We start from the raw sequence: 26,264 nt of genomic DNA, 5'->3' as shown, positions 1-26,264 counted from the left end.
AAACTTCAATTTTGAATACTCTTATCATTTAACTCCAAGGTTTCCATGTGATTGAGCTTGCTTTCTGGAGATTTTTCATTTTCTTTCTGAAGTGTATCTTTCTTCTGTAGTCATCATAGTAGAGTTCTTCTTCCTTGGTGTTATTTAAGTGGTACTGTTAAGAACTCTAACAAAAAATAACTATAAGAACTCTAACAAAAAATGAAAAATACAATAAAAATATTAAAAATTTATAAATAAGAAAAACCACAAAAAAACAAAAAAATAAGAAACAAAACACCTACATAAATGTAAGAATAAAAAATTTTACAATTAAATAAAATTCAAAAGAAGGAAAAAAAATTGAGTTTTTTCCCCCCAGTAGTTGGCAGTGTTATACATTTTAGCTCTGTGAAATTCATGGGCTGACCTCTGCTGAGATGTTGCTGTTGCAATGATGTAGGTCAGGGGTCCCCAAACTTTTTACACGGGGCCAGTTCACTGTCCCTCAGACCATTGGAGGGCCGGATTATAAAAAAAAACTATGAACAAATCCCTATGCACACTGCACATATCTTATTTTAACGTAAAAAAACAAAACAGGAACAAATATAACATTTAAAATAAAGAAAAAGTAAATTTAAATCAACAAACTGACCAGTATTTCAATGGGAACTATGCTCCTCTCACTGACCACCAATGAAAGAGGTGCCCCTTCCGGAAGTGCGGTGGGGGCCGGATAAATGGCCTCAGGGGGCCGCATGTGGCCCGTAGTTTGGGGACCCCTGATGTAGGTGGTGCTATAGTCGTTTTGGTAAGTGGGACATATGAGGGCTTATGGCCTTAGTAATGGTGATCTCAGGCCTCTGGGTACTCTTCCCCATGTCTTAACAGACTAGGGGACCAGACACGGACCACGTATGTCCTTCAGGGGAGAGAGTGGCTCTGGCATTAGCTGTGGTGTCTGTTTCTGCCTGCCTCTGTACCCTGAAAGGTGAGGAAAGCGAGATCTGAGAGGCTGGGCGGCGGGGATGCACTTTGGCTTTCTCTCTCTGCTGTGTGGGCTATGACCAGAGCATGGGAACACTGGCCATGACCTGTTTCTGCTGCTGCTTTATCTCTCCCTTTGTCCTTCAATCTCACTGCTTTTCCTGACAGAAGGAGATCCTGCCACCCTGGACTTCTCCCCTTGCCAGAGCCCTGGCAGAGAAAACCCCACAGTCCAGGCTTCTCCCTTCTCCAGAGCCCCTGCAGACAAAACAGTCCAAGCTTCCCTCCTATCCAGAGCCCTGGAAGGGAAAAACAAACAAACACAGTCACTCCAGGTTTTCCCAGCAGATGAAAACCTGGATAGTCCAGGCCTCCCTCCTCTCCAGAGCTGACCGCAAGTGTGGCTTATCTTCTGCCCCCTTTTCAACCTTTCCCACCTTTAGTCCATTTGGTGCATGGCTCTTTCAGGTGCACCTGCCAGCCCACCTGGGGTTGCTCTGCTGTTATAGCTGTTCAATTTGTTGAAATTTCAAGGGGAGAAATCAGGGGTCTCTCTCATGCCGCCATTACTCTGACATCATCTGTATTAAGATCTTTTAAATTCCTGGAATTTTCTTCTAAAATCATCTAAATAAAACAGCCAATAACTCATTTCATCCTGGAGCATACAGGACTACAGTAGTATCTTTCATTTGTAAATAAATGGGGGCGGGTGGGAGATTCTGTAAAAATAAACTGAAGATTATATTTGAAGGCATAATTTTACTATTTTCACTATTGGGAGGGAGGTAATCTCAAGGTATACTTTTTCTCCATCGTTAAAATCTGTAAATAGTACTTCTTGTACAAAAGAGGTTTCAGTAGAGGACACGTTTTTGGTACTTTTAAAGTTTGTCTTTGTTATTATTCTTGAATAAACTACATCTCTTACCTAATCTTTTTACTTCAATTGTTAAATTGATGAGCAAACTCTTTTCATCCAGTTTACATAAGTTAAACCTCAGTCTTAGCCTCTTTCCCTTGTCAACACACCCTACCGTATTTCCCCATGTATAAGACACTCCCATGTATTAGACACTCCCATGTATAAGACGTACCTTAATTTGGGGGCTTGAAATTAAAGAAAAAAATTTATTACATAAAGTTATTGAAGTCAAGTTTTATTCATCATAAAATTCATACAACTCCTCATCACTGTCAGAACTCCCATCCATTAGCTTGTCCTCATCTATGTCTGAGGACGAATCTCTGTCAACAATGAGCACAAAAACAAGTGCAGAAAAGCAGGAAATGTAAGTAAAAGAAACTACAACCACTATATAAGACACATGGTTTTTTGACCCCGAACTTTTTGAGAAAAAGTTAGGTCTTATACATGTGAAAATATGGTACTTAGAAAGACATGCAGGGGGAGCCACTGTGCCTTGCTCACAGAAGTTATGGGCCAATTTTCCAAAAGATAAGGTTTACTGTAAATGAAATGGGCTTTATTGTATATATTGCAAACTATATTTATGTACTCTGTATATAGCTTAACAATTTAATTTCATACAACAAATCACAGGTGTCCCCTCTTAAGCTATTAGTAGCTTTCCTTAACACACTGCAGATGGATCATAATAATCCTTGGCCCTTCATTATTGTAATTTAGAGAGAAACAGTGTAACAGAAAACACATTTGCTGAAGTTAAAAGCTACAAAAGGAATTAAAAGTGATTCGTCTCTTGTTGTTAGCAATAAAAATAACTTTTTTAGATCAATTTGATATTTTTAAAGTGCTCAGTAACCATGGATAGTGATGAAGAACATGATAAAATTCTGGATATGTTTGCTGACAATTTATCAGATATTCCAAATTTCAAGTGAAATTGATGAAAGCTTTGACAGGGTTAGTGATATAGTTATTCCTTCAAAAAGGCAAAAAATACTGTAATTTCAAGTGATTCTGAACCTGAAAATTTGAACAATCCCACACATGATTTTGCCTCTTGGTTGCCGAGATAATGATTGGTTGAAAGAAGACTTTTGACCTAATGGGAAAATGTGAAGGTAATTCTGGGGTTACAGTTATCCCATCTAAGAACGTCACTGAAGTCACCAACTTGATTTTTGACAACAATCTGTTTGGACAATTTTATCATCAATCGAACATATATTATAACCAAAATTTGGGAAAGCAGCACAAAACTTCAAAAGCAATAAAATGGTCTCCTGTTACTACAACAGATATGAAAATTTTTTTAGGACTTACAGTGCTAATGGGGCATACACGAAAGGATACTTGGAAAGAATATTGGTCTACAAATCCAGTTCTAGCTGTTCCAATATTTCCTCAGAAAATGAGTTGAAATTGTTTTGAACAAATCTAGAATTATTGGCATTTCAATGACAATGCAAACATGACTAAACGTTCATCCAGGCTATTTAAAATTCAATCTGTACTCAACCACTTTATTAGTAAATTTCAAAGAATATATAAACTTATGTGAGAATTATCATTAGATGAAGGCATGATTTCCTGGAGGGGATGTCTTCTATTTCAAACTTACAACCCAGCTAAAATTATTAAACATGGTTCACTTGTAAGAATGGTACGTGAGAGCAAGACTAGGTATATTTGCAATAAGGAAATTTACATAGGCGAAGGAAAAAAACAGAATGACTCTGTCACTACTTCTGCCATATCTGGAATTGGGGCATCACATATACCAACAAAACTATTACAATAACGTTTCAATTGCAGAAACTTTATTACTATATAAAACAGAGTTTGTGGAACAATTTGAATAAATAGAGGCTTGCCAAAACGTTTGAAAGATGAAGTATCTACACTTAAGAGAGGTGAAATAGCTTTCTGAAGAAAAGGTGACGTTTTATTATTGATTTGGAAGGATAGAAGTTCAAATTATTTCAACTATCCATGATGCTTCCTCCTGTGAAATAGAAAAGACAAATTGGCACACTGGAGAGGAAATAAAGAAGCCAGTTTCCATTGTGCAATGTAACTAATATATATGTGTGTGTGTGTGTGTGTGTGTGTGTGTGTGTGTGTGTGTGTGTGTGTGTGTGTGTATGAAGGTGTTGATCCTGCCGACCAATATCTCTCAACATGTATATGGACAAAGAAAGTAGTGTTTACCTGATTAACTGTGGACTATTTAATTCATTCAGGATTTATCAACCACTCAATCCAGAGAACAGAGTAAGATACAAAGACTTTCTTTCTGCCAGCTTTGTTTAGTTCCACTTCATGACAGTGTTTTACAAAGTATCATAGTTTAAAAAGGTATTAGCTTATAAGAACATGTGATAACTTCAAAATGCAATGGGTATTTAATTTTAAAGTATGCCTTCAACATTTATGTAAAATGTTTTTTATATTCGTTCAATGGAAACTTATCTGGCCAGTGGGTAAAGCTAGCAATAAAACAACTGGTCTGCAATGTGTAAAGGACTAGGTTAGCAATATGCTAGTAATTGCATTTGACGTGCCACAAATATTTCTGATGCCAAATAATGTCAAAATAAATTCACATCTTCAGAGAATACTCTACTAGAGAATTTCAAAGCACCCATCAGCATTTCACTTTCTATAACTGAATAAATGCAACATGATTATAAAAATGGATGGCAATAAAATGCAAATGAACTGAACAAAAGATGGCTACTCAGGATTATTAGTGACTTCTGAGAATCCACAATTTATTCCCATTGGAAAATATGTCTTGTGCAGTGTACACAGTGAAAGAAAATCCTGACCATGGCAGACCTCTGACTTATAAGACATTAACCACTGCTTAATGCTGATATTGATGTGAAATTCTTATACTGGGTTCATTTCTTTCTTTTCATATAATCCAAGATTTTAAAACAGGCACAGACTCAGTGGTTAAAAAAATGAGAATAAACAATTCTTTAATATTTTAGCATATAATATCTGAAAAATTTGAATTATTCCCCTCACTACTCTGCCCTATCCACACAAGATTCCAACCACAGCATATTCATTTAAGAAGTGTTCCAATATAATAGTTATAAGTATCAAATGTAAACACTTTTTTCACTCTAAAGTATTCTCTAAATTTGGCCAAACTAAATATTAGATACAAAAATCCCGACAAACAGCAGCGATTCTTGCAGAATTGTTTCTGGCGGTCCCTCTGAGAATCCAAAAGAAGCCATTCCCTCTTCCAATATCAATTCAAGGGTTAGAAGTGAAGTAAACAACAGTTAAAACCAAAAGAAATACACAGACAGCCTTGAACACATCTACACAATCATGGCAACTTTCATATCCGATAATGGCTGAATTTCATTCCAAGCAGATAATTTAATGATAGCTTTACTATAAAAAAATTCAAGTAAAAGGCTCAAGCAAGGATTCAATACCAGGTAAAAAGCAGCAGCTACAACTTCAAAATTTATTCTATAATGAGATCAGCATGAATTCTGGAACAAAGACAATAGGAAAGACCTGGCTTGCTGAGACGCAGACCCGCCCCAGGACAGGGAGACTGAGTCAGCTCCATCTCCTGGCTTGCGGAAACGCAGACCCGCCCCAGGGCAGGGAGACTGAGTCAGCTCCATCTCCTGGCTTGCAGAGACGCAGACCCGCCCCAGGGCAGGGAGACTGAGTCAGCTCCATCTCCTGGCTTGAGGAGACGCAGACCCGCCCCAGGGCAGGGAGACTGAGTCAGCTCCATCTCCTGGCTTGCGGGGACACAGACCCGCCCCAGGGCAGGGAGACTGAGTCAGCTCCATCTCCTGGCTTGCAGAGACACAGACCCGCCCCAGGGCAGGGAGACTGAGTCAGCTCCATCTCCTGGCTTGAGGAGACACAGACCCGCCCCAGGGCAGGGAGACTGAGTCAGCTCCATCTCCTGGCTTGTGGAGACGCAGACCCGCCCCAGGGCAGGGAGACTGAGTCAGCTCCATCTCCTGGCTTGAGGAGACGCAGACCCGCCCCAGGGCAGGGAGACTGAGTCAGCTCCATCTCCTGGCTTGAGGAGACGCAGACCCGCCCCAGGGCAGGGAGACTGAGTCAGCTCCATCTCCTGGCTTGAGGAGACGCAGACCCGCCCCAGGGCAGGGAGACTGAGTCAGCTCCATCTCCTGGCCTGCAGAGACGCAGACCCGCCCCAGGGCAGGGAGACTGAGTCAGCTCCATCTCCTGGCCTGCAGAGACGCAGACCCGCCCCAGGGCAGGGAGACTGAGTCAGCTCCAGATAGCCTGGTGCCATTTTCCATCCTTCTAAATTTATATTTTCTTGAGAACCACAAACTTGAGTCGCTGCTTTAAAAAATCTAATTTCAACAATATACATAAGGTATAATTATTTTCACTTTTCCTCTGAAAAATTAGTTTAAGAGGACATAAACAATTCACAGTAGTTTTATGTTCTAAGTAAAAAGGTACTATGGACATATATATATATTTGCTTTAAAAAATTTGATTGTGACAAGCTTCAGGTAAAAATTATTTTTAAATGGTCAATTTTTTTCATTTACATATAACCAATACATCTTATCTACATTTATGCTCAATTTTTATTCAACTTTCTTCATATGTATTCTGTATTTTAACTGGTATGTAACTGTCATACACTTTTTATAGGAACACTAAATATTCTCTTATTCACAGGCAGTTTTGATGAGAATAGTTTATGTCTCCACATTGGGAAGTGAATCTAGTTAAAACATCAATGTATAACATCAAGATGAAGACCCAATCTTAACTCCCTATCTAGGGTCACATCAGGGATTCAAGAAGTCAGCTGCCTCATCTGCCTAAATTAGAGCCGCAACGAAGCATAAAGCAAGTATGAGTCTGAAGACCATGGCAGAGCTCTGACTACGAGACATTAACCGCTGCTCAATGCTGCCACTGATGTGAAATTCTTATATTGGGTTCATTTTTTTCTTTTCAAAACACACTGATTTTTCTAGTGACATTTAACATTAAAAAGGTTATCTTGGTTCTTTAACCCTCAGAGAACTTGCACATTCAGGTAACTAACCAAGAATATAATCAGGAGCATGTATGTGTGTCCCTAGTCTCTAAAGGGTTAAAGTGCAGAAATTGTTTATAACGTTATTTAAGGCACACTATTCCACTTTTTTTTTTAAAGAAACTTTTTCTTTGGTTTCTTGTAATTTTTCAGTGAGTCTGTCTTTCGTTTCTTCCATTTTCTCTGTGAGAAGCTCTTTTGTTTCTTCCATCTTGTCCTGCAGATACTCCTTCACCGGAGGCGGTGTTGACATGTAGCCATGACTCCGCAAATACTTCACAGTGAAGGAGGTTCCCGCCAAAGTCACAGTGTATCGGGCAGGTGTTGCAATCTGAAGGGAAAAAGCAAACAGGCAGATGACACCTGACTACCAGTATCTTCATAGGAAAAACAATCTGAAATCACTTTATTGCTTCACAAGGCTAATAAAGTTTCATTCTATATGATTCTCCCTCCTGACAAGGCATGCTTCTGTAAAATCATTTCATATATATTTGTTACTCAGACACTGACCCAGGATTACAGAATATTCTTAGTGGCAGCACTAAAGTCTATGACCACGTGCTAGTGAACTTGGCGGTGGTGGGGACTCACTGGGAAATCAGAGAACTCGGGACGACTTCCAATAACGAAGGCACACAGCTTTCTATTTTGCTTGAAACCCTGTCTACCCACAGACACTATCTAGAACTAAACCAGAACCAAACTACTTTAGACAGTGAGAGGCAAGCATGGGCCAAATGTTTCTTTACTGAACTTAGTTTCGCTTCCAAATCTCTTTCCTTTGACATTTCCAGGACTTAGGCTCCTTCCTCATTACAATCTGCCCTGGGTCTGGAATCCCAAACAGAACCTCCGTGAGGCAAAGTGGTAAATGGTACATATGTTGCAGACATACACAGGTTTAACTCTGATGAGAGATTTAGCCAGAACTAAATAGCAGACAAACTGGCCAAAGAACTGTAAAAGCAGTCTGCATCACATTGAGGGGTTTGTATTAAAAGTCAGAGTCCTACCTGTAGTAGGTGTATTGGTACCACAAGTTTTTGAAAGAATTTCCCTCTTCATTTTCTCTTGAACTAAGTCTCTCTAAGCTTCTACCCCTCCGCCTCCACGAAAACGGCTCCGCTCAGCAAGCCGAGTTCCCTGAACACCGAGAGCACTCGAGACAGCTCTTCAGCGCACGTTCTCGTCGGCTGCCAGGCCCCGACTTCCCTGGCTTCCTTCTGTCTCAGCGCTGCCCCTTTCCAGTCATCCTTCCCTTCGTCCGCATGCCGCCTACCTCTGGCTACAGTGGGACAGCAATCAGTGCCTACACCCCTCCTTTTCTCCACCTACCTCATTCCTTTGGCGGTTTTGTACAGGTTAAGTCTGTAGTGCCATCTATATATTAATGATTCTTAAATTTAGATTTCTAGACTTAGCCTTTTCCCTAAATTCGGTATACAGTGGTACCTTGAGATACGAACAAACCAACATACGAATTTTGTTTTTAAGCCACGAGCTGCGACTCGGTCTGTATTTTTGTTCGAGATCCGAGCGAAATTCCGAGATATGAGTCGTGATTCAGGAAGCTGCCGCTACTTGGTGCGTTGGTACACGGGTCCAGTATCGGCAGTTTGATATACGAGTTGACTGACTTACGAGCTCGGTTACAGAATGAATTAAATTCGTATCTCAAGGCACCACTGTATACAACCACCTACTCATTTCTACCTGTATGTCTAACAGAATCTCAAAATCTCATCTGTTCAAAACTGACCTCTTGATGCTCAATGGTCCTACCCAAAACCTGCTCCTCTCAAAGTTGTCTGCACCTCAGGAAGTGGCAACTATATCCTTTAGTTGCTCAGGCCCCAAAACTGCTAGAACTTCCAAAATATGTCCAGAATCCACCTACTTCTTTCTGCCTCTCCTGCTACCACCTGGTCCTGCCCACTACCAGCTCTCAGACCACTGCAATGACCTCCTGGCAGGCCGATGGGATTCTACCCTTGCTCTGTAAGACTGTTCAATGTAGCAGCTTAAGATCTTGTTAAGTCGATGCTCCAAACTGCCCAGGAGACTTGCCATCTGACCCTCCGTAAAAGCCAGAGTGTTCCCAACAGCCTGCCAGGCTGCCCCGATGCGGCCACTACTTTGCTGGTGGCCCTGTGAACTTGGTCCAGCTCCACTGGTTCCTCCTGTGCCCTCACATACTCCAGCTATCCTGTAGCCTAGGACTCTGTACTTGGGGTTCCCCTGCTTGGAACACTGTTCTCCCACACAGCTGCCTGATTAACTCTCACCTTCTTGCAACCTTCCTTCTGAAAAACAAACACTAAAGCAACAACACAAACACATCCCCATCACCGGTTTGTTTCTTCTTAGAACTTACCATCATCGAAACGCACTGTGTGCGTGTGTTTTCATTTTCCCTTCTTTGTCTCTCCAACTGCCTCCCAATGTTAGAATATAAATTCCACAAGGGCAGGTATTTTGCACCATTTTAGTAAAATTACAGTAATCCCAGTACCTAAAATTGGCACTTGGCACATAGTAGGGGCTCAACAGATTTTTATAAACTGAAACAATGGTGCATTTCAAGGATAATGCAAGTGGGTTATGAGTGTGTCCTAGCCAAGGAACCAAGGCCATGCTCACAGGTTTATTCATCTTTGCCACAACTCCGTAGGACTTTGCCTTATCAAATCAGTAAGTGCAATGCTGGTTGCTCTACTTGAGAAATTGGGGGTTACAGCAAATCCCCAGGAGAACCCCCTCCATCCTTCCCACCTTGCACAGGAATGACGAGGGAGAAGAAACACTGCTAACATTAATCTCCCTACATGGAATTTCATGTTTTAATCCCAACCCAGCAAATATGCACTGAGCACTGAATTGCCTACAAAGCATAATGCCAGGCACACTGAAAACACAGAGAGAAAAAACACGATTCTGAATTCCTAGGTACTCATAATCAAATTACAAAAGCAAACATCAGCAAGTGAAAGCAGCACGGAGGCCGTGACAGAACTATGGCAGTGCCACACACACAGGGGCGGTGCCACACACACGGAGGCAGTGCCACACACACGGGGGCAGTGCCACACACATGGGGGCAGTGCCACACACATGGGGGCACGGGGCAGGGAGCAGTTCCAGTGCAGAATACGGTTCATCAGCCAACAGTTTGATTTGTTAAGGTTAAACTATATGCACTATAATTATAAGCTTGATAATTTATGAATTTAATGTTGCAATGTTGAAAAACTCAGCAATTAAGCTTAGCTTGCTAGTCAAATGATAATAAAAGAACTTTCCCAAGCTCTCCAAGGATTCTAATGAAGATGACAGCAGAAAGCAACTTCAGTTTTGAGTATTATCATAAAACTATAATTCTAAGTATTTTTATACAATAAAAGTAAAATAACATTTAGTTTCCAAGTGCTTTCTACCTATTTTCTTTCTTAGGATGAAAGAACCCAAGAACCTTATCATTATTTGTCAGCAGAAAAGTGAGATTAATACGGCTAAATTCCACAGTTTACAGGGAGTCTCCTCTCTGAAACAAAGTCCTACAGGTGCAGACACTATGAAGACGTCACTGTTAAAATCCCGAAAAGTTATAAACATACATGACATCTAACAACTAAGTCTAAGGGTTATCACTTCAAAAAACTTGAATTAAACTACTATTTTACTTATTAAAAAGATGAACTATTATTTACACTTAATTTTTTTTTAACTTTAATTATTAGACATGTAAGAGATACAATATTTTAGGTAACAAAAGAGAACTATTGGGTGCTAACAATGAGTTTTCTGGGGAACTGAGCAGATCATTGATTAAGTATGAGGAGTTATCTATTTATAATAGTACCTACCTTAAACAAGGCATATGCTGTTAGTGCATTTCCACTCTGGGAATTTTTCAGAATGTCTACTATGCTGTCAGGTAACCCAATCAGTTCTAGAAAAGGAATGACATTCACTCCTCTAAGGAAGAAACAGAAAGTAATTTATATCTCTCTCTTTGTATTTATATATATGTACATATACACATACAAACAAATTTCTAGGGATAGTTTCAAAAGATTATCTGAAAACATCAAAACCAAATTTTGTTTAAAAGTCAGTTCTACTTTATCAGTTACTTACCCTCAGTCTAAAGAGCAACATGTACACAAACACCAATGCCATGTTAGAGCTCGCTGAGTACAACGCTGCGTCTATATGTAGACATCCCTACTTAGCATATTCAGAAAAACAGAGGCATTTTTTATTAGACCAAAATTAATACCTTAAGTAATCTAAGAGAAAAGGATCTGAATCATTTACCTGATCTTAGTTTCCCCAACTTTAAACACCACTTCCTCAGGCTGTTCCAACTCAAACTTCAAGACCTAAGATTTTTATCTCTAATATTACACGTCAAACTATACTATTGTTATGAAAGCAGGGAACATAACATCACTTATTGCATTACTATGCAAAGAATAAATGATTCTATGGGTTTGATGAAAATTTCAAGTATTCTAAAAGGATGCTTCTATACTATATATTAACAGACTTTATAGGCAGGTGAAGAAAATTACCAAAAATTGTAACAAATATTTGAAGGGAGAGAGAGAAGGCACAGAAAGTGCCATTGCGCCCAATTTATTTGTAGTTTTCCTGATTATCAACATTTATTACATTGGCACATGCTCAGATGCACGCACTCATACTCGTGTGTTCTCACCATGTACTTTTGCAGATACTGTGACCCTTCTCCTCTAAATCAGAACAAGGTTCTTGTTCTGTGATTCTCCTCCATAAACATAATTATCATACTCAGAAAATTTAGCATATGCAATAGTAGGTAGCTAATAAAATATTAGTTAATATTAAAATTTCCTGAATTGGCCCAATAACGCTATGCTGTCCTGTCTCTCCAGTCTCCTTTTCTCTAGAAATGCTCCCCGGAACATCTCTGTTGAGAAAAGGAAGGTAGCATGTCTTACTGACACTGAGATCTTTAAGCTTTCAGGACAACTGCACAGTCGACTATCCCTCAATTTGGATTTGTCTGATTGCTTTTTCATGATTAGATTCTGGTTAAATATCTTCCAACAGGAAAACTGCAGTTGATTCTGCACAGTTCATTTCGGTGCATGAACAGGAGCCATATGTATGTCAGTCTTTTCCCTCATTGATGTAAGTCTGATTCTTATTGAAGGTAGGGTCCACAGATGGCTCCACTGCACACATATTCTTTCTCTTTCTAATTCAGAAAGACGCTGCCTGGATCCACTATTATTATGGTAGTGGCAAACTCCTAATTTATTTTTAATATTAAAAAATAATTTGACTAACTAGGGAAAGCTGTCCCTCTCTGTGTTTTCACCAAGTACTATAAAACCAGTGATTACTCAATAGATATGGCTGTACATCATCAAAGAAAATTACCTATCATGTGTAAAATGAAACCAGATAACTGGAGTAATCTTTAAAGACTAAGGAAAACAGCAATTACAAATCCAATCTGGTTTCTTCTATCTCCACTATCAGTTCATTTAAAAACCTCTTTTTTAGCAAGAATTCTATTAAAACAAGACTGTAAATTTACCACAACATACTAATTATCTTTCAGTACCAATACAATTATAAAATTATTTCATTAATCATTTCCTAGTTGACTAAGCTCAGTATGTAAAACCTACATATTTAACAGCAATCATGATGGGGAAAAAAAGACAAACATTTGGCAAAATATAAGATAAAACTGGGTGATTAAAAAAAAACTAGCATAAAGAGCAAATACAGTTAACTCAGACACCTTGCATAAGTATCCTTTGTAAAATAAAGCACCTGGTTCCACTTATTTCTAACATACTAATTTGTTCGCTTGACTTTAAAAAAAAAACTTTTATTTTCTTTGGAATTGCTAAATATGCAGTATTAATGAGGATTTGATTCAACTAATAATATCCATTTTTTGCCACTTTTTACTCTGAATTTCCCACAGCCTGACAAAAATGTTTCACAAACTGCCAGCTCTGTGGATGTTACTGCTGATGCAGAAACACACAAGGGCAAAGGCACATTCAGTTCTGGATAAAGTGCAGTAGAAATCAGTCAGGATTTTGTCTGAGAGCAGAGCTGTAGTTTTAGGAACTTCAGACCCAAAACATGAGGCATCTAAACAGAGGGCCAAAACCGACATCACAGAGCTAGCTGGCCAAAGAGAGGGCTTCTGGTTAGAGACAAAATATACCTGCAAGTTTCTGCCAGACAGAAGTGACAACAAAACTTAGTTTAAAATAAAATCTATTAGCATGCGCAATTTAGAAATAAAATGTTTCAAAAGCCGGGGATCTTGCTCACTGAGTTAACTCAATTAAGATTTAGTTAAAGCACGTTGCTTTCTGGTGACTAGCAAGGGAGTAGGTTAGTTGTCAGTGACTAAAACAAACACTGGTCAGAAATGCAGTGTGACTTTTAATGCCCATCCTTCAAGTTACAAACTATTTCTTCTTCTTTTTTAATAGTAAGTAGGCAACAAGGAAATAATAGTTGCTAGAGAACCTTTTCTCGCTAAAACTAAATAAAATAAAGCCAGCCTCTTGTCAGTTAAATAAAAAAAAGCCATATTTAATATAATCAACTCCAATTGTACAATAAAATCATCTCACAATGAAAGATACACTGCCATTCAAACATATTCTAAAACCCTATTAAGTATTACTTGCGATAAGATCTTCACTTAGAACAAATCAACTTTCAACCTCTGAAGTAGGAAGGATTCAATGAGAGTATTAAGGATTGCTCTGGGAGGTAATACATCATATAAAAGAGAAATTTTTAGCTGAGATGCTAAAACAGAACTGGATCAGTAGTAAAGCTGGGCAGTACTGGTGGGTCTGGCAACTCAATCTGCATACTGGCAAACGGCCAAAAGACAAGTTCTGAAGGAGAAGGGATGTGATTTTAAAATGGATGGTCTTATCACCACACTTAAAAACATTCTGCAGAAAAAAGGGGGGAAGGAAAAACTAAGAAAGGTGTATGCCACAGGGAATGGCAGAATGTCACAACTGCCCCAGGTACCAGATAGCACTGAAAAAAAAAGATAAAAATCTTTTTTTTTTTTTTTTTTTAACAGAGAGAGAGTCAGAGAGAGGGAGAGACAGGGACAGACAGACAGGAACAGAGAGATGAGAAGCATCAATCATTAGTTTTTCCTTGCGACACCTTAGTTGCTCATTGATTGCTTTCTCATATGTGCCTTGACCGTGGGCCTTCAGCAGACCGAGTAACCCCTTGCTTGAGCCAGTGGCCTGGGGTCCAAGCTGGTGAGCTTTGCTCAAACCAGATGAGCCCGTGCTCAAGCTGGTGACCTCGGGGTCTCGAACCTGGGTCCTACGCATCCCAGTTCGACGCTCTATCCACTGCGCCACTGCCTGGTCAGGCTGAAAAAAATCTTAAGAATAATTAGTATCACCAGGTTATCTGGGGTCTGACTTTTTAACTAAAGAAGGAAAAATAAAGGGAACAAAAGTACTCTTTATAATAGTCCAAATGAGACTCTCATGTTCAATTAATTAAAAGCTTAGATTTCTCCCTCTAAAGCCAGGGGACTGAATGCTTACTAATGACAACCTAAGGAAGGCAGAAGAAACAAATATCACTCATATCATTTTCCACAATACTGAATCATAAAAATCCTGAATGGCTCAAAAAAGGAAATTTAATATGTAGAAAACCATTATGTATAAAAAACTGTCTATAATAACTTTTATGCAAAATGGTATATAATTTTATGCTCTGCTAATAAACTAAGGGCAGTTTTTAAGACTTCTATAAAAATGATACATGTCCAGAAAATGTCATTAATAAGCCAAGAAAGAATTCTATAAGTGTACATACAAGAACCTTCTGTGAAGGAAAAACAATTCTTAAAGACAATAATACATAATAAAGATATAATTAAATAGCAAAAACAACAGAGAGAAAGATATAGAGAAATGAAACAGCATCAATTACACATAAGGTAAAAAAAAATCCTTTTAGAAATTTTGTAAAGAAACATCTCTAGCCCTGGCCTGATAGCTGGGTTGGTTAGCACTGTCCCAATACACAAAGGTGGTGGATTTGATGCCTGGCAGGGCACATACAGGGACAGACTGATGTTTCTGTCTCTCTCTCCCTCTTTTTGTCTCTCTAAAAAAAACCCCCAAAAACAAAAAAAACAATAACATATATATATGTGTGTGTATGTTTGTGTGTGTGTGTACACACACACATACACACACACACACACACACACACACACACACACACACACACACACACACACACACACACATATATATAGTTGTTTAAGGCCATGGTCAGTTGTTCAGTGGATAGATCGTCAGCCTGGCATGTGATGTCCTGGGTTTGGTCAGGGCACACAGGAGAAGCACCCATCTGTTTCTCTACCCCTCCCCTTCTCCTTTCTCTCTCTCTTCTTCTCCCGCAGCCAGTAGCTCAATGGGTTCAAGCAGTAGCCCTGGGCCCTGAGGACAGTTTGGCAGATTTGAGCACTGGCCCTGGACGGGGGTTACCGGGTGGATCCCGGTCAGGGTGCATGCAAGAGTCTGTTTCTGTCCCCCTTCTCTCACTAAAAAAAAAAAAAAAGAAAAATTTATTTAAAAAAAGAAACATCTCTAATCCCAGGTTTCCAAGAATAAGTACAATCTTAACTTTATCATCTTTTAATTTAGTAAATAATAAGCTTTTTTCAAGGAGTGAGATTCATATATGAAATTACCACATTTTATTAATTCTTTACTATCAAGCTAATAAATATAACCAAACACTGAAAATTGGTGGACTTTTAGAAAGTCTAAAATAATTCTAATCCCATTAGGAGAGTTTACTAAAATGTCATCTACATTGTGCTGTCTCATGGTCCTCAGGACAATGAGCTTACTGGGCTTGGTCACATGCAGACCAGTACAAGAAAAGCCCACACGGCAGATTCAAAGGAGCAGGCACAGGCTGGTACCCACTGGATTCCGCTAGAGGCAGAAACAAACTGAAAATCATTGGGTCTGTGTGTACTCCTGCTCCTAAAACAGTGTTAATAATATAACTTACCTTAAAAGAAAGGAACAGGATTAACAAGAAAGGAACATTAAGAAATTCTGTTTTACAGTATCAGCAGGCTAGGCCTACAAAATTCACTTTTTTAATTTTTGTGACAGAGAAAGAGTTTCTACAGTATGACTTTATGTCTGTGCTATCCTAAATGTTGATAGATGAGCAGTGATGAAAAGCATGAGCTGTGGTCAAACTCTGAGTTAGTCTGAAAAAAGCTCAGTTATTTTGACTTATTCTTAATCTGTTTTCTCATTAATAAAATGGAAATAATTGCACTACTTGCTTCGTATGATTACTATAAGGATTAAATGAGATAATACAGTTACAAAATTTAGCAATGCTTGCTGTACACAGTAAGCAAATGTTAGTTAGCTATATGAAAATGCAAAAGTTATGAAAAGTAGTCATTCTCTATTAATTAGATATTAAAGCATTTAAAAAACCAAGTATTTCACTAGTATAATTAAGAAGATTAACATGAAGAGTAACATTCTGATAAAACAGGGAAAGGTGCTCAACAAGCAGAAACTTACTTTATGGCTGCATAATAAAATGTTCCAAACCAAACACCAGAAGTTATTAGATGCACTGGAATCAAAACTTTTCCATATTGTCTAAATGTTTTCTTAAATCGTTGATAAAGACTAATAGATTTGTCTTGTAAAGGATCAGGTTCTTCCTTTTTTTCTGAAGGCGCTCCCGGAGATGTGGCGCTGGAGGACAGAACCCTGCTGGAGAAAGTGTGTTGCTCCCCCAGTTTCTGATGAAGGGCCCCCCGCTGGAGTGAGGAAGCACTGCATGGCTTCCTTTCCTTTGCCGTGCACTGGGCAGCAGGTAAGTGCAGCCACTGTTTCTGAGGGCCCTGTACCAAAACCACTCTGGATTCAGCTTCATACAAAAGTAATGGTCCCTTTACATACTGACAGTGTCCAAAAAGAGCAGCTTTATGTGGCTCCACATACGTCCTATGTGCCAGTTGGAATACAGTCCTTGATACATTCCATTGCATTTTGAAGAATGGTGATAAATGGATTTCAGTTTCTACAGAGAACAGATTACAAAATTAGATTATATAAATTTCCATTAAACTAATCCACTTAAAAATAAATAATTAATGATTAGGAAGTAAAAGGATAGATATTGCTATGAAATCCATGAAATAATAAGCTTATACAGTTGTAACATAACGCATTTTTAAATCTCATAAGAACACATCATTTAAATACGAATAGTAAATGAGTCTAGCAGACAAAGAGAATAATGTTTCAGGCTATTTTATTACTACAAAAGGAGTATTTTTAGGGCTCTGTTACTCTACAAGGAAGTGATGTAATATAATGGAAAAAAGTCTTAAATTCTGGAAGCAAAAGACGTGGGCCTTAATGTCTTGGGGACATAATTTCATGTGATTCTTTCTTAGATACCAACCCCAAGTCCACTAGCAAAATGACTACTTCACAGATTGCTACAGGAATTACATGAAACTTCTGATGTAAAAGTGCTTTTGTAAATTAACAAGCATCGTATAAGTGTTAGTTATTGCAAATGTTAAGGTCTAATAAATAGTTAATATCAGTACCATTCTTCTATAATGCCTTTAGACTAAATTATATAAAACGTAAATCACACATCACTGGCTGGTGAGAAGAGAGATGAACTTTTCCAGATATCTATAACTTTTTGTCAGAAAAAGTTACAATGTAATTTTAAAAACAACATGAACTTTGGAGCAAGATGGACCCAACTGAGTTAAATTAACAGTGGTATTATTTGGAGCAAATGACTTGGCTTTTCCAGATACAGGTGTCCTCACTGGTAAAATAGAATTATAGTATGTATTACTTTATAGCAAGTCAGTTCCCTCCACTCGGCATGAGGCAGTACCACCTGATCCACAATCTCTATCCCCATCCCACACCTGCTAATTTATCACTTCCAATACACTGAGAATAGATCATCTTACTTTTTAAATTGTATACTAATTAAGCCTGCAAGACTTAAGTTAGCATCCCAGTAAATCAGCACTCCAATATACACAGCTACTCTACTCCATTTTACATGAGTATTTGTTATCTGGGTGCAAAGTTGACTGTTATCATATAAAACCACCCACTAATGTATTGCCCCCTATATAAAATTAGTTCCCTAACTCATCCAACCCTAACTAATAGTTAACATCAATTCCTATCAGGCTCTCACAGATAATCCAAAGACACATTGCAAAAATGTTACAAAATGAAATTGCAAATCTCTCAAAACAAGCTCCCAGGAAGCCTTTAAAGGTGATACTGGAAATTGCTACAATCAAAAGCAAAGTCAATGTCAAATCATAATCTGAACCAAGGAGAAAGGCTACGGGGATAGATAGGTGCTTCAAATAAAGAATGATTTATATATATATTAAATGACTTAAAAAGGCCATAGGTAAAGAATGTTTAAGCCCTTAATTATTCCTACAAAACAATTGTTTGTTCTGAAAGTCAAACATTGAGTAAAGAATATATTATGCCTGACCTGTGGTGGCGCTGTGGATAAAGTGTCGACCTGGAAATGCTGAGGTTGCCGGTTCGAAACCCTGGGCTTGCCTGGTCAAGGCACATATGGGAGTTGATGCTTCCAGCTCCTCCCCCCTTCTTTCTCTCTGTTTCTCTCTCTCCCTCTCTCGCTCTCCTCTCTAAAAATGAATAAATAAAAAAATTTTTAAAAAAAGAATATATTATTGTATTCTTCCACAAACTTTATCATATCCTTATTTTTATATATAAGTTTATGCTTTGGCTATGCCAAGGGGGGGAAACACCAACTGGTTTTGTACTCTAAAAATTAGCTCAGTTGGAATTATTACCTAAAAATTTTCAAATATAAGGTTTAGCTCCTATTTCACGCAAAAAATTCTTTTTTTTTTATCACGAGTTTTTGGTTTCTAATTTAGTTGAATTTATCTTGAAGCTTTTCTCTAGCACTATTATTATTTTTTTTTAATTTTTAATTTTATTTATTTTATTAGAGAGGAGAGAGAGGGAGACAGAGAGAGAGAGGAGAGAGAGACAGGGGGGAGGAGCTGGAAGCATCAACTCCCACATGTGCCTTGACCAGGCAAGCCCAGGGTTTCGAACCGGCGACCTCAGCATTTCCAGGTCGACGCTTTATCCACTGCGCCACCACAGGTCAGGCAGCACTATTATTTTTTAATGATTCCTATCTATGGCTTTAGCATAGGTGTTTTTTGAATGCAAAAAATTTTTCTTTTAAATGTATTTCCTTTACAGGACAGCCTTCCAGGAATTGAAACCCATGGAAGTCTAACTTTCAGACAACTAGATTTTTATGTATTTGTGAGTGTATATAAAATAATTAAAAAAGGATTAAAGCAAACAAAACATAGGGCCTCTTTCCAAGCTTCCAGTTTGCACCCTTTCTCCTGGTTTCCCCAGCTACCTCCTCCCATTTGCAAACTTTCTTTTCGTACTCGCTACTTGTTGCCTATTTTTAAGAACATATATATCCTGTACTGTACTGTATTATACTATACTACACTATACTATACTATACTGTACTATACTACACTATACTACTATACTATACTGTACTATATTATACTGTACTATACAATACAGTACTGTACTATACTGTACCACACTAAACTATATACTGTACTATACTTTACTATACTATACTATACTATACTATACTATTCTATACGTATATTCACACCTTTAAGGTATACAAGTCACTGATTTTTAGTATATGCACAGTTTTGCAACTATTACCATGATCTGTTTAGAAACTTCATCACCCCCAAAAGAAACCCCACATCAGTTAGCAGTTATTCAGCATTCCCTTACCCTCCCAGCTCCAGGCAAACACTAATCTACTTTGTCTTTTTATATTTGTCTATTCTGTACATTTTATATAAACGGAATTACAGTATGTGATCTTTTGTGGCTTCTTTCACTTAGCATAGTGTCTTCCGGGTCATCCCTGTATTATCACTTGGGCTAGTATTTACATCTGTTTCCAGAGAAACCTTTGGGCTGCAGCTTCCAAAACGATATGAATCAAAATCATAGGGTCAGGGATGTTGCAGGGGAGTGGAGATGGTTTGAAAAAGGCACACTACTGGTCTCCATCTAGACCTAATAAATCAGAAAGGCCTGTAGCCAGATCAAACTGACAAAACATATAATTTCTCCAGGCACAGCAACTTGCTCCAGTACCAGAGGCAGCATGGTGGCAAGGTATCATCCATCATCACCATAACGAGAACATGAGACAGGTGCTTTGTAGACACTTTAGGTGTAATCCATATTACTCTCATAGCAACCCTATGCAGGAGAAACTACTGTCAACATTTTATTTACTTATTTTTTATTGAATTTACTGTGGTGACATTAGTTAATAAAATTATACTGATTCCAGGAGTACAATTCTATTAACACATCATCTGTATATTGTATTGTGTGTTCACCACTCTGTCAGTTTTCTTGACATCACCATTTACCCTCTCCCACCTGCTCCCCAACTACCCTTCCCCTGTAAGTCACCATAACTGTGGCTTGTCTATGAGAAGTTTTATTTTTGCTTACTCCCTTCACCATTTGCATCCACCCCTACAACCTTCTCCGCTTTGACAGCTGTCAGATACAGCTGTTCTCTGTATCTATGAGTTGTTTCTACTTTAATTTTTACTTTATTTTCTTCATTAGATTCCACATATAAGTGAAATCACATGGTATTTATCTTTTTGTCTTTCTCTGGTTGGTTTATTTCACTTAATATTTTCCAGGTCTATACATGAAGCAAAAGGTAAGATTTCCTTTTTAAAATAACACTACAATAATAGAGGGGTGCATATATTCTTTGAAATTAAGTTTCATGTTTCTGCAGATGTATTTCCCAGAAGTAGAGTTGCTGAGTCATAAGGCAGTTCCATTTTTAATTATTTGAAATAACTCCATACTGCTTTCCACAGTGGCCGCACCAACCTGCATTCCCACCAGCAGTGCATGGGGGTTCCCTTTTCTCCACATCCTCGCCAACACTTGTCTGTTCATTTACTGATGACAGCCACTCTAACAAGTGCGAAGTCGTATCTCATTGTGGTTTTAATTTGCATTTCTTTGATGATTAGTGATGTTGAGCACCTTTTCATGTCTACTGGCCATACATTCTTTTGGAAACATGACTGTTCAGGTCCTTTGGCCAGTTTTAATTGGATTAATTTTTTGGTGTTGAGTTTTATAAATTCTTTATAAATTTTGGATATTAACTCCAAATGAGATGTATCATTGGCAAATATGTTCTCCCATTCAGTGTGTTATTTTTTCATTTTGTTGATGGCTTCCTTTCCTATGCAAAAACTTTTTAGTTTGATGTAGTCCCTTTGTGTGTATTTTTTGTTTTCCTTGCCCAACGAGCTAGATCAGAAAAAAAAATTTTTTTGATATTTTAAATTTATTCATTTTAGAGAGGACAGAGAGAGAGAAGGGGGGGGAGCAGGAAGAAGCATCAACTCCCCTATGTGCCTTGACCAGGCAAGCCAGGGTTTCAAATCAGCGACCTCAGCGTTCCAGGTTGATGCTTTATCCACTCCGCCACCACAGGTCAGGCATAATTTTCTAATAACAGTTTTTTACATTCCTGGTTCATTTTTTTCTAGGTATTTGATTTTATTTGATGAAACTTTAAATGGAATTGATTTCTTTGTTTCCCTTTCTGATAGTTCATTATTGCTGAAAAAATGCCACTGATTTCTACATATTTGTTTTATGTCCTGCTACTTTCCTAAATTCATTTGTCAGTTCTAGTAATTTTTTGGTGGAATCTTAAGGGTTCTATATATAGAGTACCATGTCATCTGCAAATAATTACAGTTTTACTTTCCAATTTGAATATCTGAATGCCTTTTTATTTCTTCGTCTTGTCTGATTGACTGTGGCTAAGACTTCCAGTACAATGTTGAATAAGAGTTGTAAAGGTGGGCATCCCTGTCTTGGTCCCGATCTTAAGAGAAATGCTTCTAGGTTTTGCCTGTTGAGTATGATGTTGGCTAAGGGTCTGTGATATATAGCCTTATTTTGTTGAGATATACTCCCTCTATTCCCACTTTGTTGAGGGTTTTTATTTTATATTGGTGCTGGATTTTATCAAATGTATTTCCTGCGCCTATTTATATGATTGTGTGATTTTTATCTTTCCTTTTGTTTGTTTGGTTTATCACATTTATTGATTTACAGATATCATACATACCATCCTTGCATCCCAGAATAAATCCCACTTGATCATAGTGTATGATCTTTTTAATGTATTGCTGGGTCCAGTTTGCTAATATTTTATTGAGGATTTTTACATCTATGCTCATTAGGGATATTGGCCTATATTTTCTTTCTTTGTAATATCTTTACCTGGTTTTGAAATTAGGATAATGCTGGCCACGTAAAATGAGCCAGGGAGCCTTCCTTCTTCTTAAATTTTTTTGGAATAGTTTGAGGAGAGGTGTTAGCTCATCTTTGAAAGTTTGGTAAAATTCAACTGTGAAACCACCTGATCTAGGACTTTTGTTTGGTGAAAGTTTTTTGATTACCACTTCAATTTCACTAGTTGTAATCTGTCTATTCAGATTCCTTAATTCTTGCTGATTCAGTTTTAGAGAGTACATGTTTATAGGAATTTATCCATTTTGTCCAGATTGTCCAATTGTTGGCATATAGTTGTTCATAATATTTTCTTTTAATCCTTTGTATTTCTTTGGTGTCAATTATAACTTCTCTTTCATTTCTGATTTTATTTATTTGGGTCCTTTATCTTCTTTTCTAGTTCTTCTACTCACACTGGACTTTGTTTATTGTACTTTTTAAAGTTCTTTAAGTGAATAGATAGTTTATTTGAGATTTTTCTTGTTTCTTGAAATAGGCCTATAATGCTATACATTTCCCTCTTAGGATTGCTTTCACTGTGTCTCGTAGATTTTGGGCTGTTGTGTTCTCATTTTCATTTGTTTCACGATATCTTTTTATTTCTTCCTTGATCTCATTGTTAACTTATTGTTTAGTTACAGGTGATGTTATCTTCATGTCTTTTGTGTTCTCCATTTTTCCCCCTGTAATTGATTTCTTGTTTCATACCATTATGGTCAGAGAAGATGCCTGATACCATTTCAATCTTCCTAAATTTACTGAGACTTTTTTTGTGTTCTAACATGTAGTCTATCCTAGAAACTGTTCCATATACACTTGAAAAGAATGTATATTCTGCTGCCTAGGGGTGAAATGCTCTGAAGTTATCAATTAAATCTATCTGATCTAGTGTCATTTAATGTCAGTTTTCTTGTTGATTTTCTGTCAGGAAGATCTATCTACTGATGTCAACAGGGTGTTAAAGTCCCCTACCATGACTGTATTACTATCGATCTCTCCCCATTGACCAACATTTACTTTATATATTTAGCTGTTCCTACGTTGAGTGCATAAATGTTTACAAGGGCTATATTTTCTTGTTGGACTGTTCTATCATTATGTAGTGACCTTCTTTATCTCTTACGATAGTCTTTGTTTTAAAGTCTATTTTGTCAGATATAAGTATTGTTGCTCTAGATTTGTTTTCATTTCCATTTGGACAAAATAACTTTTTCTACCCTTTTAATTTATTCTAAGGGCATTTCTCATTCTGACGTGGGTCTCTTATGGACAACATATAAAAGGATCATGTTTTCTTATCCATTCACCTTCCCCACGTCTTTAATTGGGGCAGTTAAGTCTTTTACATTTAAAGTGATTACTGATAGGTATATATTTATTGCTGCTTTATTCTTTATAATTATTACTTCTCTTCTTCCTCCTCCTTCCCTTCCTTCCTTCCTTTTCTTCTCCCTCTTTTTTTTTTAGAGTAAGCCCTTTAAATTTTCTTGTAATTCTTCTGTGGTGGTAGCAAACTCCTTTAGCGTTTTCTTGTCTGTGAAGCTCTTTGTCTCCTTCAATTTTAAATAATAGCCTTGCTGGATCAAGTAGTCTTGGTTGTAGGTCCTTGCTTATCTCTTTGAATATTTCATGCCAATCTCTTCTGGCCTGAAATATTTCTGTTAAGAAATCTGACCATCTTATGGGAGCTCCCTTGGAGGTAACTGTCTTTCTCTTGCTGCTTTTAAGATTCTTTGTCTTGAACCTTTGCCACTTTAATTATGTCTTGGTGTTGGCCTCTTTGGGTTCATCTAGTTTGCGACTCTCTACACTTCCTGGGCTTACGTGTCACTTTCCTTCACCAAGTTAGGGGTGTTTTCTGTCATTATTAATTCAAATAGGTAATTGATCCTTTGCTTACTCGCTTTTCCTTCTGATAACACTAATGATGCAGATGTTGGTTTGTTTAATGTTGTCCCCCAAATCCCTTAAACCAGTGGTCCCCAACCCACAGACCAGTACCAGTCCGTGGGCCATTTGGTACTGGTCCGCAGAGAAAGAATAAATAACTTACATTATTTCTGTTTTATTTATATTTAAGTCTGAATGATGTTTTATATTTTAAAAATGACCAGATTCCTTCTGTTACATCCGTCTAAGACTCACTCTTGACACTTGTCTTGGTCACATGATACATTTATCTGTCCCACCCTAAAAGCCGGTCCGTGAAAATATTTTCTGACATTAAACCGGTCTGTTGCCCAAAAAAGGTTGGGGACCTCTGCCTTAAACTATCATCATTCTTTTAAATTCTTTTCTCTTTTTGCTGCTGAATGGTTTTTTTCTTGTCTTCCAAACAGAAGATTCGATCCTCTGCTTCATCCAACCTATTGTTTATTTCTTCTAGTGTAATCTTTTCAGATACTGTATTCTTCATTTCTAACTGGTTCTTTTTTATAACTTCTATGTCTATAACTCATGTTCTCACTAACTTCTTTGTAGTTCTAAGTTCCTTGAGTATCCTTATAACCATTTTTCTGAATTCTATATCTTATAAATTGCTTGCCTTCATTTCATTTAGCTCTTTCTCTAGAGATTTCTCTTCTTCTTTCATTCAGAGCCTGTTTCTTTGTCTTACCATTTCAGCTGCCTCCTGTGTTCTTTTATACGTATTAGGTAGGTCTGCTCTGACCCCCAATCTTTGCAGAATAGTCTTATAGAGTATGTGTCCTATGGGAATCTATGGTGCAGTCTCTTCAACCACCTGTGCTGGGTGCTCTAGGAATGACCATTGTGTAGGTTATTTGGGCCTTCCTGTTGTAACTGAGTCTTGATTGATATTGGCCCATTTGTGCATGAGTTCAACCATTGGGCTGGCTGACTGTGAGAATCAACCCTGACCACATTGTATGAGCTGCTGTGCACGTGTTGACCACAGAAAGTGAAAGTTACCAGGACAAGGTTTATAGTGCCTGCTGTAATCTCCCTTTGGAAATGCCACTTGTGAAGCTAACTGGATCCTGCTGTGATGTTGTCTGAAGCTGGTCACTGGGTGTACTGGTTTGAGGGACTCCTGGAGGAAACTCTGGCCCTGGGCAACCCGTTTACAGCTACAAAGCAAGCCACAGTCTGTGGCTCCCTCTGTTGGGCCTGGGTGTGTGTGGGAAGAATCAAGCTGTGCACCAAGGCTGGCTTTTACCAGCACCAGGCCTGGGGCCAGTCAACAAAAGTCCCAAGGAACTCTGAGATACACCTCTGCCTGCCTCAGTCTTCCTGAGCCTATAACTGAGCCTGTTAGCCTCAGTTACTGAAAGAGCACACGAATTGCATGAGACAGGTTCTCAGTGATTCACCAGGTAAGGGTGAGTGTGTTCACTAGATTAATAAAGTTCAAACTCGGTGCCAGTGCTGTGTCTGAAAGCACTTAGCTAAAGTCCTCAGGTCTACCAGGTCTAGCTGCCACCTGCTGTTTGCATACCATTGTGGTAGGGTGGGGGCTCAGAGAATTATTATGGTGTAGCCAGTCATCAGGCCCTAAAAGACCAAATTTGGCTGTGTGAAAAGAAGGCTTTGCACTGGTTGAATGTTTAAGGGGAAAATTCCAACTGTCCTAGAGCCACATAACTCAGTCTGTCCCAAAATCTGCCAGGAGCTGGACCTCAACAAGGCAGGGTTGCTGAGAGTCAAGAGAGATGGAGGTGCCAGTCTGGTTCCTGGGAAAGTAGGCGGAACGGCCCCATCCTAAAGCCATACAGGTCAGTCCAGGCGTGGCCAACAGTTATTG

General features: G+C 38.3%; 1 protein-coding gene across 1 annotated transcript in view; it reads right to left on the bottom strand.

Annotated features, from left to right (window-relative positions):
- Positions 1 to 5,295: 5,295 nt before the first annotated feature.
- The window catches only part of FAM210A (family with sequence similarity 210 member A), a 44,340-nt gene continuing 23,371 nt past the window's right edge, over positions 5,296 to 26,264 (bottom strand). Inside the window, exons 2-4 of the mRNA XM_066352588.1 lie at positions 16,619 to 17,126; positions 10,844 to 10,955; positions 5,296 to 7,308 (exon numbers count right to left, since the gene is read on the bottom strand). Coding sequence (XP_066208685.1) covers positions 7,075 to 7,308; positions 10,844 to 10,955; positions 16,619 to 17,094 — 822 coding nt within the window. The 5' untranslated portion in view covers positions 17,095 to 17,126 and the 3' untranslated portion in view covers positions 5,296 to 7,074. The remainder of the gene's footprint in view (positions 7,309 to 10,843; positions 10,956 to 16,618; positions 17,127 to 26,264) is intronic.

The sequence above is a fragment of the Saccopteryx leptura genome, chromosome 11, assembly GCF_036850995.1.
Source record: "Saccopteryx leptura isolate mSacLep1 chromosome 11, mSacLep1_pri_phased_curated, whole genome shotgun sequence".
Classification (NCBI taxonomy): Eukaryota; Metazoa; Chordata; class Mammalia; order Chiroptera; family Emballonuridae; genus Saccopteryx; species Saccopteryx leptura.
This window is presented reverse-complemented; position numbering and strand designations above follow the sequence as displayed.